This window comes from Carettochelys insculpta, chromosome 6 (genome assembly GCF_033958435.1).
Source record: "Carettochelys insculpta isolate YL-2023 chromosome 6, ASM3395843v1, whole genome shotgun sequence".
Taxonomy (NCBI): Eukaryota; Metazoa; Chordata; order Testudines; family Carettochelyidae; genus Carettochelys; species Carettochelys insculpta.
The window spans coordinates 68507952-68520878 of record NC_134142.1 but is presented as its reverse complement, the minus strand read 5'-3'; the positions used below and the strand labels follow the sequence as shown (position 1 = coordinate 68520878).

The 12927-nt window shown below is 43.4% G+C and overlaps 1 protein-coding gene across 1 annotated transcript in view; it reads right to left on the bottom strand.

Moving 5' to 3' along the window:
* The window catches only part of DCAF5 (DDB1 and CUL4 associated factor 5), a 94779-nt gene that overhangs the window by 38403 nt on the left and 43449 nt on the right, over nt 1-12927 (bottom strand). The window contains exon 6 of the mRNA XM_074997189.1: nt 2551-2764. Within this exon, the coding sequence (XP_074853290.1) occupies nt 2551-2764 (214 nt within the window). The remainder of the gene's footprint in view (nt 1-2550; nt 2765-12927) is intronic.

Here is a 12927-nt window from a genome sequence, read left to right as displayed (position 1 = left end):
ACAACTTTGTCAGGTGGTCTCAACTTTTATACACAACTCAGTATTCCTAAATTAAAACTGGAATGGAATTTTAAGTATTAGTCACTTGCTCCAATGTACATAGTAAATTCTGAGGGACTTCCTTAACATGCCTTGAGTATAAAATTAAAAACGAAGACAATCACTCATTGTCTGCTTGCCTTCGCACCTACCAGAAGACAAGAAACAAGAGTCGCAGCCTATCTTAAGTGACACTCACAAATTAAACATCCCTTTTATTTTCAAACCCTTGCTCACATCTCCCTGCCTTCAAAACAAACCCTCACCCAACGCAGGGTTCTGACCTCATAAACGGAAAGCATGAGACACTTCACACAGAGCTCATTAGGGACTTTGCTGATTTTACATGGAAAGCACTAAAATGCTACAGTGATGGGATGCAGTACAACATGCTAAGATGGGAACAAAATTTCCAAGCTCTTTTTCTGAAAATTTTGTAATTTTTCTGGGTTTCATATTTTAAAACATATCCAGTTACTTTTAACAGTGTACACTATAGCTGTACAGTTTCTTGAACTTTCATATTCCAACAAGTTATTTTTGGAGTCTCTAAATCGGTGGGGGGGGGCGGAAAAGAAAGCAATTGCAGTTTTCCTTAACACGTAAGCAAACACATTAGGATGCCCAGTTATACTTGAAATACTTCCACAGTTAGCAGACGTCCCTGCACAAAAAATTAAGTTACATGCACATGGTTCTGGCACCAGTGAAAGGTTTTTGGTAACCGCCACCGCCCCTGATCTCCCCAAACTGCCATTTTGGAACTGGTCTCTTGATATTAAATATTGAGTCTCAGCTTCCCTCTTTCCCTCCCTGTCCTAAGTTTCATCAGGTAGTACATCTCCCACTGCTCAGAGATTCCATACTGTATATAATGTTTCTATACCAGCTTCCAACTTGAACCTGATAAGCTGTTGGGTTTTTCAAAAAGATTCAGAGCAATAACTCCAAAGTATTCATGACATAAAGCTGATTCTCCAAGGCAAAGAACAGGCCCAGTGAAGAAGTCCCTCAATTCTTCCCATAAAGTACTGAATGCATTAAAAAAGTTTAAAAAGCATAATGCTAAAGGTCTATTTGGGTTCTGAGTTAGACAGAAGGTGAAGCATCTTCTACAGAAGAAGTGGGACTATCACCGAATAAATCATTTTGTTAGTCTTTAAAGTGCTACATTTCTGCTGCTTCATCTTCTACAGAGGCCCATGTAGTTCAACTCCGACCTCTAGAGGAGAAAGACTAGTGTCATCTTTGGTTTTGGAAGTGGCAGATTTCCAAACATATAGGCCGTGTCTACACTAGCCCTAAACTTCGAAATGGCCATGTAAATGGCCATTTCGAAGTTTACTAATGAAGTGCTGAAATACATATTCAGCGCCTCATTAGCATCCGGGCGGCTGCGGCACTTCGAAATTGACGTGGCCCGCCGCTACGCAGCTCATCCCGACAGGGCTCCTTTTTGAAAGGACCCCGCCTACTTCAAAGTCCCCTTATTCCCATCTGCTCACAGGAATAAGGGGACTTCGAAATTGACGTGGCCTGCCGCTGCGCGGCTTGTCCCGATGGGGCTCCTTTTCGAAAGGACCCCGCCTAATTTGAAGTGCCGTGGCCGCCCGCATGCTAATGAGGTGCTGAATATGTATTTCAGCGCTTCATTAGTAAACTTCAAAATGGCCACTTACATGGCCATTTCGAAGTTTGGGGCTAGTGTAGACATAGCCATAAAGGTTTATTTGCTTCCTCAGTCTATTTCTTTGCCCTTTTAAGTTTCCTTAGGACAAATTTCTCTAAAATTTTTAAATTGCTTTCAGTACTGCTTTCTGTGCACTCTGATTACAAATGCACACACATATCTACTCTGTGCTTCTTAAGTCACTGCCACTTACTTCAGTAACAAATGTTTTTCCATCCCTGAGCTCAAAAGACTACTCTACGTCCTGCATGAGAAATAGAATGCAAATTTAAGCCATGATTTCAGAATCTATTATTATTGATATCAGATGCTGGGCGGGTTTTGTAATGCCAGTAGTTAAATGCTTTGTAACTTGTAAAATAATAGAAGTTCGTATATAAATTGAAAAATATAAAAATAAACATGTTTGATTTTACAGGCTTATTTCCCCTGGCTTTAAATATTAAACGACAGCGAGTTAAAGTTTCTGACCTAGACAGTATAGTCTAATTCCTGTGTCTGAAAACAGGTCAAATAGACCCCTCAAACAGCTAGTTTACATTTTTTCTTTGGAAACACACTCGAGTTTCAGATTACTTTGGTCAGATGTAGAATTTACCATACTCCTTGGTGTGCATCACTTTTCATTTAATTTCTTCCTGGTGCAATGCCACACAATTTTAAGGATTTGTCTCCCACTCCTCTCAAGTGTCTTCTGGATTCAGTAATCTCCCCCAAACCAAAGAAGGCTTTTAAAGTTGCTTTCATGAGCAGGTGAAGGTCTCTATTTTTGCACTGAGTAATTAGCACTTGAGCTTGGGAGGGCATCACTTGTCCATTACCTGGTCACGATCGCCTGCAAAACAGCAGCTCTTCATGGTACATGAGTTGAAATAACCTTGGTTGTCAAACTGGAAGACAGGCAGTCGGGAGTGGATGTCATAGAGCACTGGTGGAAGGCGCCGACGCAGGGCAAGGAGCTGGGTTCCATTGCTGTTGAATCGGACGCTCATGGCACTTTGAAGGGACAGGTTTCCGCCATAGCGGAGCAGTGAACTAGGAAGGGGAAGAGCAAACACATCAAGCAGGTTACCCTAGATTTAAAGTTTACACAAGAGTATCAATTGTTTCAATTTTTCACACACATATGGTATCTCCCAGAGTAGTTATCAGAGTCTTAAACAGCAGAGAAAATTCTGCAGAATAATCTTCGCTCCAGGTGTCATCATTTTCATCATGCTGCAATATAAACAAATTGATACATCTGAATAAAGGCTCTCTCAGTACAATTTCTGCAGAAACACATTTAAGACACCTGTTCTCAAGCAAACTGGATTCAAAATTTGAATGGTAGTCTATCAAAAGTGCCCAGTTTAAGAAAGGCTGCTGGAGATAAGAGGGGCTACTTGCTGTTTGCTTGACTGATAGATTTTCTTCTTGCCCTCCCATGCCAGACAAATTTCCTGCACGGGGACAAATTCTTAGAGACAGATGGTTACAATTGTTAAAAAACCACTTCAAAAACCTGTTGTTGTAGGGTTGGGTTATTTGCATTTTTGACTCACTCAGAGTTCTTGGTTCATCCCATGTTGCAACCAGTGTGGGAATATCCTCTTTTGCTATCAGGCTGGTGAAGAATGGAGGCTGTAGCTATTTAACAATATGTAGATGATCAGAACTCTCTCTCTCTCATTGCAACTACCATTTTCAGTTTACATCTACAGGGCGACTGTATGTCCCTAAGCTGAATATAGGATAGTTTAAAAAAAAAAAAAAAAATCACTCCTACTCAGGCAAGTTCAGTGGCAATTGATCGTACAAACATTCAAATTAACATCAAATTGACTGAGCCCCTGTTTAAAAAAAAAAAAAAATAAATAAAATAAAATAAAACCTGTGTAGTTGGATTCTTATTTACCCTCATATCTTATGGCTGTGGCCACATTTGGCCAAAGCTTCGAAATGGTCATGCTAATGGCCAAATCGAAGAATATTAATGAAGCACCTCATTAGGATTCTTCGATTTGGCCATTAGCATGGCCATTTCAAAGCTTTGGCCAAGTGTGGCCACAGCCATAGAGACAAGAGTCCAACTACATAAGAGTCCAACTACACAGTGTTTGTTTTTTTAAACAGGAGCTCAGTCCATTTGATGTAATTTGAATGCTTTAATGCTCATAAGGGAAGCTCTCTCTCTCTCTCGCTAATGCTCATAAGGGAAGCTCTCTCTCTCTCTCTCGCTCACACACACACACACACACACACACACACACACACACAGAGAGAGAGAGTGTGATCCAGTAACCCAACCTTCCCTGCCCAGCGCTCTCCATCTTCCATGTCTGCCTCACCTAGTACCTGGCACTGCATCTTCCTAAAGCAACAAATTTGGGGGAGTGGAGCATGCAGGGTCACGTTTCCACCACAATAAACATTAAGAACACACCCAGAAACAGCTTTTTCAGTACTGTCCGGGAGGGAAGAGACAGGAGCTGCTTCTAGGCATAGGGGAAGGCTGGGGAAAGAACCATCTGGTTGCATCTTTGCAGAGCTCGTCTTTTCCCCCATCCTCTTGATCCCATATGGCTGGAAGCAGCTGGTCCCTTCCTGCCCCCACAGTGTTAAAATGCAGCTAACTCCTCCAAATCTCAGCCTCCTTTTGGTACTGTGGAGGAAGGAAGGGGTTAAACCCTAAGAATGCATTGTGCACCAGGCCAAGGGAGCCTGACTGCAGGAGCTTCAGTGAACCCAGCCAAAGAGACGGCCCTGCAGGTCAGGGTTCCATAAGGCACAGGCTGTGTGTTTGTGCCCAGGAGCAAAAAGGGTGTTAAGACGCTATCCTGGAGAGTGCTGTGGAGCTTGCAGGCTAGAAGCATGAACAGACTGGAAATTGTTTCCCCCCCGCCCCCACCATCCCCTCTCCAGAGTTTAGCTGAGCAGTGGAGAGGCTTCCCCATGCCAGCAATGTGCACTGCTTGACTCTTCCTGGTGGGGGCACTGGGTCAACCAGACATAGTAGGGGAAGGAAGACACCTGCCAGCTTGGCTGCTGGTGAGCTCAGTGAGCCAACCGTGGATGGTTTGCTGCATGACACTTGGAGCAGGATGCACCCTGGCGGGAAGGATATGAAGAAACAACAGAGTAAGGGGAGGGCAAAGCAGAGGCAACACATACCTGAGTGTGTCTGGCACCAGCCTGCATTTACCAACCACAGTAGCTCAGAGGCAGAGCCATCTGGAAATGGGACAGGGTGGCTGGAAACTGGACGAGAGTTAGAACGCAGCAGGGGCTGTGCTGATGGACCAGAGGGGGAGTGGCCAGCCCAAGGTACTGCATCTTCACCCCACCACAAGTCTTGCATACCCACTCCCACTGTTTGCCACTGGACTGCATTCATGGATGGACAGCTGGCAGTAACCCAATCAGTAGCAGGATCCATCAGTACCAATGGGGGGAATGAGAAAATAAGGGATGATTTGTCTACTTTTAAGAAAAAAGTACAACATTTGCAGGAGGGTATAAACACAGGACTGTTCCTTTGTAAGGGGACATTTGGTCACCCTACTACAGCACAACCCACTGCCAGTCACCCCTGGCAGCTCAAGGTAGGTGTCTTTAATAAAAGACTACTTTAGCTATTATGAAAAAGAATAAGACAAGAATTCGCTCATCTCAAACATGTGTCACCTGCAAATATTTTTAAATGGGGTGGGGGGGTGGGGATTGAATTACTTAACACTATTACCTAAAATTCTTACGTGGTAGAAGTCCAGGACTGGGATCACAACCAACATACCTATGTCAGCTCTTAATAACAAGACCAAGACAAAAATGAGTGTTGTTTCCCCCCACATCCTAAAGATTCTTCTTTATGGGAAGACCAAGTTCTTTGTCTCTGCCACGCACCAAGGATATTAGAGGCTTAGATGAAATCCAGTTTGTGAGGCTTGGGTTCCCTTACGCTTCCAAATGGGTATTCACTCTATGGGTGTGGAAAATCTTTTGTTTGCTCTGTCTATTATTGAGGGATTTAATGACTCCTAACACAACATGAGGAAGAGCTTTTGGTTCCTGGATTTGGGAAGTCCCTACCAGATGACTTGGACACAGCTATGAATAGGGTTGCCAGATTTTCAGAAAGCTTATGTGAGACACAAGAAGCCCTGCTCGCATGCCCAACTGCGGAAACCGCAGCTGAGGCTGCTGGTGGGGCTCTGGGCCCCAACTGACTCCCAGGTGCGGGGTGCCAGGCGCCCCTGCTCTCTGGCTGGGGTTCCCACAGCTAGGGCTGCTGGTGGGAATCTCTCCCCACCTCTGGGCTGCAGGGGGATCTCAACAGCCCTGCGCGACATTTTGTGGAAATGAGGGACATAGGACTTTTGACTGAAATGCAGGACTGTCCCACAAACTGGGACATCTGGCAATCCTAACTATAAAGCCTGTCTGACCTCTGTATTGAAAATGCATGTGCATACAAAAAAAGAGAGTCACATTTTCAGAGGAAGTTGACTCATGTTTATGGCATCATATTTTCATATTACAGTTCTCTGCCAAGGCTTTTATAAAAGTGAGCCACTGCCCACGGAAGGGAATCTGCATTCCACACAGGTTTAAGCATAACTTTCTTCAGACATATACTCTAAAACTGAACAGATACTTGTTCTTTAGTTGGATTCAAGAAGAACCTATTTAAGTACTTGAAATAGGCTCAGGTATTTTCTAAGTGGTTGGAGTTGTATTTCCATGAAGAAACTAGAGACCAGTTTTTTCAAAAGTGATTCACCTTTAGTGCTTAAAAAAAAATCTAATTTGCAGAGAACAAGTGCTCTGAAAATCAGCCTCCATACCTGTAAGATATCAACTTATACAAACACAAAAATCACCAGTCCCTTTTGAAAATTTACCCTTAGATTTTACTCCTAAATATTTTACCTACAAACCACTGAAAGCCACCTTTGCAATTAATGTCTTTATGAAGCCTGAGGCAATGGTAGTAAGGAAATCTAGCATAACAGATTGAAACCAACCTACTTTGAAGGGAACAAACGTGTGTGAGGGAAAGATTTTAAAAAAAGACAAAACACTTTTAGGTAACACTTGATCACAAAGGCCAACTCCCTATTTGGAAGGCTTCGCTGGTAGAGCCATACCATTATACTGTATTGCAAAAAGTTGGTATGCCTGGGTCTAGATAGAGATTTTGTATCGGTATAATGATGTCAATTTCAGAAGTGATTTTAAAAAAAAGTTATAAAAACAGTGCAGCTCTCGTATGGACGCAGCTATACTGGTACAAAAAATGCCTCACACTAGTATAGCTTATTCCCCTTCCTGTAGGGGAACAGCTATACTGGCCTAATGGTGTTATCACTAAGGGGAATTGTACTGCTTTATCTATACCAGTATCATTAAAGTAATACAATTTTCTAGCATAGGGAAGCTCCTAAGGTAGGGTAGTTATACTGGCAAAGCAGTGCTTTTGCCTGTTTTAGCTTACCCAAATTCAAACATACCGGGGGGGGCGGGGGGGAATCTGTATCTGCAAAAGCACCATGTTGCCAGTATAACTACATGTGCAGTAGTGGATTTTACCAGTATAGCTATGTTGGCCACAGATCCTACCACATATCATACCTATTTAACATAGCTATGCTAGCAAAAGTCTGTAGCCTAGATCTGATGTTGCAATGAAAAAGGGAAGGAGGAAGGAAAAAAAATGCCTTGTGTGAGGGACCCCCCCACATGCTTTATGAAAACAGGGTTATGAATACAAATGTGCATAACTCAAATGCGTTGGACAAGACGTGGCCTGTGACTATCATTTCTAATGTTATAACCTGCTTGATCTGTAAATCCTATTTTTGTGCATGTATCATTTTTGCAGTTGAAATTGTAAGTATTATCTACATATTCTCCAAACGCTTGCTCTGTGTAGACCTCAACAGGAGGCGTAGCTACGCTATAGCAAGAGTATGGCTTATGAGTGGATAGCGGTAATTAGCCAACGAAGAGCCTTTAATGGGTAGCAAACCACATTTGAGCATCTTGACTGTCAATATGCAATCCAGCAGACAGGCCACAGCTGAGTACCTAAAAGGGACTTGGACAGGTGACCTACTCATGTGACTGGCTCCACCTTGGAGTATACTCTTAACAGAGAGAACAATGGAATTCCCTTAAAAGAGGATAGGTACAAAGACAGTCCTAGGGTTCTCCCACCTTTGATCTTCAGCCCGCCTTGGAACCTGCCTGACACACCCTAAGACAGACAGAGAACTCACTGGAGGCCCAGGTCAGGATAAGATCATTCCTGACCTGAAGATTTCACCTGATCTAAAGGCAGCTGTTTAGGTTAAGAACTCACAAGTAACTAGATATCTAAGGGAATAGAATTAGCTAAGAGTTTTCTCTTTTGTTTGATTTAGTAATTCATTTTGATCCTCTTGCTCTGATTTATAATCACTTAAATCCCACTGTTTTGGTTAATAAAAACTCTTGTTTATAATCAAGCCCAGAGTAAATTATTAGCCCGGGAGGGTTACCACTGTGCCTATCTCCCTTTCGTTGAAAAAAGGTGGCTTATTCAATGATTCCCTCCCTCCGCCTCCCTGTACAAATCATCTGCAGTCACAAATTTGGGGATTTGATCCCTTCTGAGGGTTGATTCCCCAGGTGTGGGGCCCTAGAATTTGATCCATCCACAGCTGTGGTTAAACAGTGTCCTCACTGCACTGAAGAGGAGCAACTCCAACTCTGTGCCTTAGCTGGGGAAGACCAGAGGATCTGGCTCAGCAGGACAGGATCGTGAAGGAGCCCCAGAAAGCAAGAAGGTGATGTCAGGGGTGTGATCAGCACACTGGGAAACATCCTAAGCAAATCATCTGTGACAGCATCCCATCTTCGTTTGCACGGTTTTCCTTGTACAGATAGGAACCTTTTGGAAATGGTGCAGGGGGTATGGGGAAACAACGGCTTAAAAAAAAAAACAGAGAACACCTAGCTAGATTTCAAGCTGACTGTGCACTTCTCTTCTGGTTTATTAAGAAACAAGAAAGCAGGGTGAGAAATGGGGATTTTCTGCCAGGTGAAAATTTGCATGAAAATGAAGGAAAAAAATTCAGCGCCGTCAACGGAAAGTTCAACACTGGAGAAAAACATTTTCAATGAAAACCTAAAGGTTTTACAAAAAGACAACTTGAAATTGAACTCTGAAGTCATCTATAAAAAGTAGAGCTCTCTTGTCTCCAACCATAGTTAAACAAAAACAAAACCCTCCAATCTCCCCAAACCACCCCAGTTTTCTTTGTAACTAGCCCTAGAAGAAACCTACATAGGCTTTATGTTTAAACAGTGTTTTATTGTTAAATGCTAGACATTTACAAGGCCACTCCATCCACCTCCATGTCATCTCTCCACATCCTTCATTTCATTAATTTTAGCCACATCTCTCAACATGAGTTCTCTCTCTCTTTCAATCCACAAACTCCCTTCCCCTCACCCTCTGATGAAACCAAATGATGCTCCTGTATCAGCTCACTAAACCTTCTCCGTACATCATCACTGATCTTCTTTCTCAACAAAAAAAAAAGAATGTAGCTCAAAGCCAACTTCTATACAACCTAGAAATAAGTGTCTAATGTTGGTACTCATTATCTGCCCTCTAACAATTCTCCAAGTCTGCTTCCACCTGCTCTTATATAACCCTTAGCTGTGATTGCTGTGCATTGACAACCATATGAAAGACACTTTCTAAAATGCCAATTCATAGTAGTAGCATAACATTAAAGCAGATGGAAACTGGTTTACAGACCTTCCCATTAGTCTCCTGTAATAGCTGTAAAGTTATTCGACAAGTTAAAAACAAACAAAACTTGTTACATTCCGGTTGTGAATGTTTTGGTACGTTAGGGGGAAACAAACTTTAAAAAAATATTTTTACCTAAAAGTCCAAAAAGAAAAGACATTCAGAGTTATGGTCCTAGTTAAAGCCTGAAGCTGTGGGAATGTGTATTTAAGACACTTCAAAAGTACCAAACCTTAGTCATCAAATTCCCCTGTAACACAAGCTAGCCTTTTAATATAAACCCCACTCTGGTCAGTAGAGTCCCACGTATTCTCCATTGCCATAGCCGCAGAATTGAACTCCCAAATGTTAGTTTTCATTAAATTTCTGTGGTTGCAGTGAGGCTTGAACATATGAACTGAATGTAAACCAACTGTTATCTTTCAGAGGCTGTCAACAACTGGAAAAGTGACACAGTGGTGCAAAGAACCCCATTCATCTGAATCAGGGCTCCCTGGACTCAGACTACATGGCCAAAGAATTCATTATTCACTGCACCAATTACCTGACACTGCTTTTGCTGTCCTTCCGCCAGGCCACACCTGCACATGTCCACTGACTGGGGCGGCAGGGTTGGGAACTGCAGCAGCTGCCCTGGGAACTGGCATTTCAAAGGCAATGGTGGTGGCCAGAAATCTGGGTCCCTTTGAAGTGATGCTGCTGCTGCACTGCTCTGCATGGCTTGGGAAGGGGTGGTGGGGGCACAGCTCTGTGATTCCAGCCGTCCTGAGGGTCGACTGTCCTAAGCACCGTCCTTTCACCGTTGGCCCCACCTCTTCCAGGCAGCATGAAGCCAGTTCCCCTTCCCATCTTGTCTTGGGCCTGTGGTGGCTGTTGGCCCTGCTGTGCCTGCCTGCATCAGGCTCTTTGTTCTCCAGCTCCCAACTACAAGGATGACAGTCACATAGCATTGCATGCTCCCTGGACTGTTCCCAGCCAGCAGCTGCGTGGCTTCATGGGACTCAATAGGGGCTCGGAGGAGGAAGAGGTAATAGCAAAGATGACAGAAAGGAGTTGGTACCTTTATAGGAGAAGCAGCGGGGGGGGGGGGGGGGAAATTGATAACTGTATGTAGAAAAGTAGGTAGGGATGAACAGGTCAGAGGAGAAGTTTTCTGTAAAACTCACATATGGATGCGTGAAGAAGAGGGTCTGATGGTTAGGGAAGCATATGAGGCAGACAGCATAGCAGGTGTAAATAGCTACATCCAGAGCCAGCACACCCTGGTAAGAGCAAGCTGGGATGCTCCATGGCGGGTGGAAGCATGCGATGCAGCTTGCTGTGTGCTCTCCCAGCCAGGCTCCCACCAGCTCCCAGGATTCCTGCTCCAGGCTGGTGCTAACAACCCTGGGCACCACAGTAAGCAGAGGGCAGGTGTGAAAGGGGCTGGCTGGCGGCATGTGGGTTCTCAGCCTGCCCCTAGTGACTCAACGCCTCTTCTGCTCCCCCACTTTCTCCAGATGCTGGGCAGTGCCCATGCGTCTTTATGCACTGATGACGGCAGACCCTGGGAAGAAGCCAGGCAAGAGGAGTTGCAGGCCAGGGAGGTGGGTTCAATGACAGCATTGCCACTCATTTGTCTGCAGCAAGTGCTCCACACAGGCAGCCCACACTCTTTAGGCAGCAAACAGGAGCATCCACACACTTCCAGCCCCCTGCCTTGAGCCCTCTCACACTCCACCCCACCTAAAATTTCTTACAGATACTGTCATATTACACCCCGCCCCCCCAGACTCCAAGCTCCCTGCCCTGAGCTCCCCCCTACTCTCACCCCAGCAACATTTAAAATCTTGCATTTTGTTTTAATTCAACTGTTGAATTCTTTAATTGTGCTCAAATATGTGGATGATATAAGCACTTAAAGATGCCACATAGCCTTGGCCCAAATGTACTAACCACCACCAAAACCTACTAAAACCTTCCCAAGACAGTACAAGGCATACTTCAGGGGAAAAAATAAACCAAGTTCGGAATCTCTAAGTCAAACTATTTTAAAATTATGATGTAACCAAAAGGTACAAAAAATGTTCAATTTTTCAAACTGTCATCTCTGGGGCAAGGATAGTGTCTATCAGCTGTGTAGTAAATAGCATGGGATTAGTTCTAATAATCTGACTAATCAGATGGTCTAGATTACCCCAGAACTTTCCCCTGGTTAAGAGCCTCATCTGGAAGAAAACCACAAAAAATATTTCAGGTGGTCTACTTTACACAGCCAAACTACTTACAGTCTTAATTGCCTGCCATTTACCCTGGTCTTCCAATAGTCTAACTTTTCAGCATTATGGGTGCCCTCTGCAAACAGTTCATAAATGCCTATTGAGAATTTCTAATTCCAATAATTCAAGATGAAAGCACCATTGCTTCCATGATTTAGACAGATGGCCTGAACAAAACAGTCGTCTTCTACAACTTTAATGTTGGGGTGTTAGGTTTTCCCTCATACCATATGAGCTTGTATGACAAAGAGTCCCCAGTGCTCAGTTCAGTGCCACAAAATACATTTGCTATACAAACAAAATAATCATCATGATCACAGACACAACACTTTCACATACGCAGAAGATTAATTGATAAAATTGACTATCAAATACAGCACGAGAAGCTGCAGCCATGAATGCATTCAAAAGAGCTGGACAAAGATTAAACCTATTCTGCGCTAGAAGCTAGAAATAGTTTTCAAAATACAGCTCCCTCTCCACCAACTTTAGTCAGCAGGAACAGATCTGGCCAAGTCACAAAAGCCACTAGATTTAGAAACAGTAATTCAGTCCCATAGAAGCAGATGTTAAGTTGCCTTTCTAAATCGAACACAGCATATTGTTTGGTCCAAAAAATCTGTATGAGATTTGGTTCTGGGGCTTGAAGGGAAGAGAGGCAAATGCATTTGCATACTTGTCAGCCTAAACCCCATTTTCTGCTATGCACTAGGCCTGGAGGGAGAGGAGGAATATAAATAGGAGAGGAACCACAGCTAGGTAAGGAAACAGATGTAGAGAAGCTGGATAGTACTCCTTGGAACTTTAAAAATACATTCAAGCCTACTTAACAGAAATAAGATGTTTTCCCACAATCTACATCAATTATGCTGGCAATTCTTTTAAGTGAAACAAACCATGGGGTAGGGATTGCCTCCAACTTCACAATACCACATAAAGCTTTATGACCCACCATTAGCATCAGCCTAACAAATACCTGATTTCCAAGTACTGTTTAACTATTACGCCGCTCTCAGCATGGATCTTTCTGGGAATTCAGGTGGTTTTTAAATGTTCAGCTAATTCTCTGCTGAGCCTGGACAAAGCAGCTGAGCAAGTTATGTGAAGGTCATTTCAACTTTGAAAAGCGACTATAAGAATAGCATCTTCTTACAAAA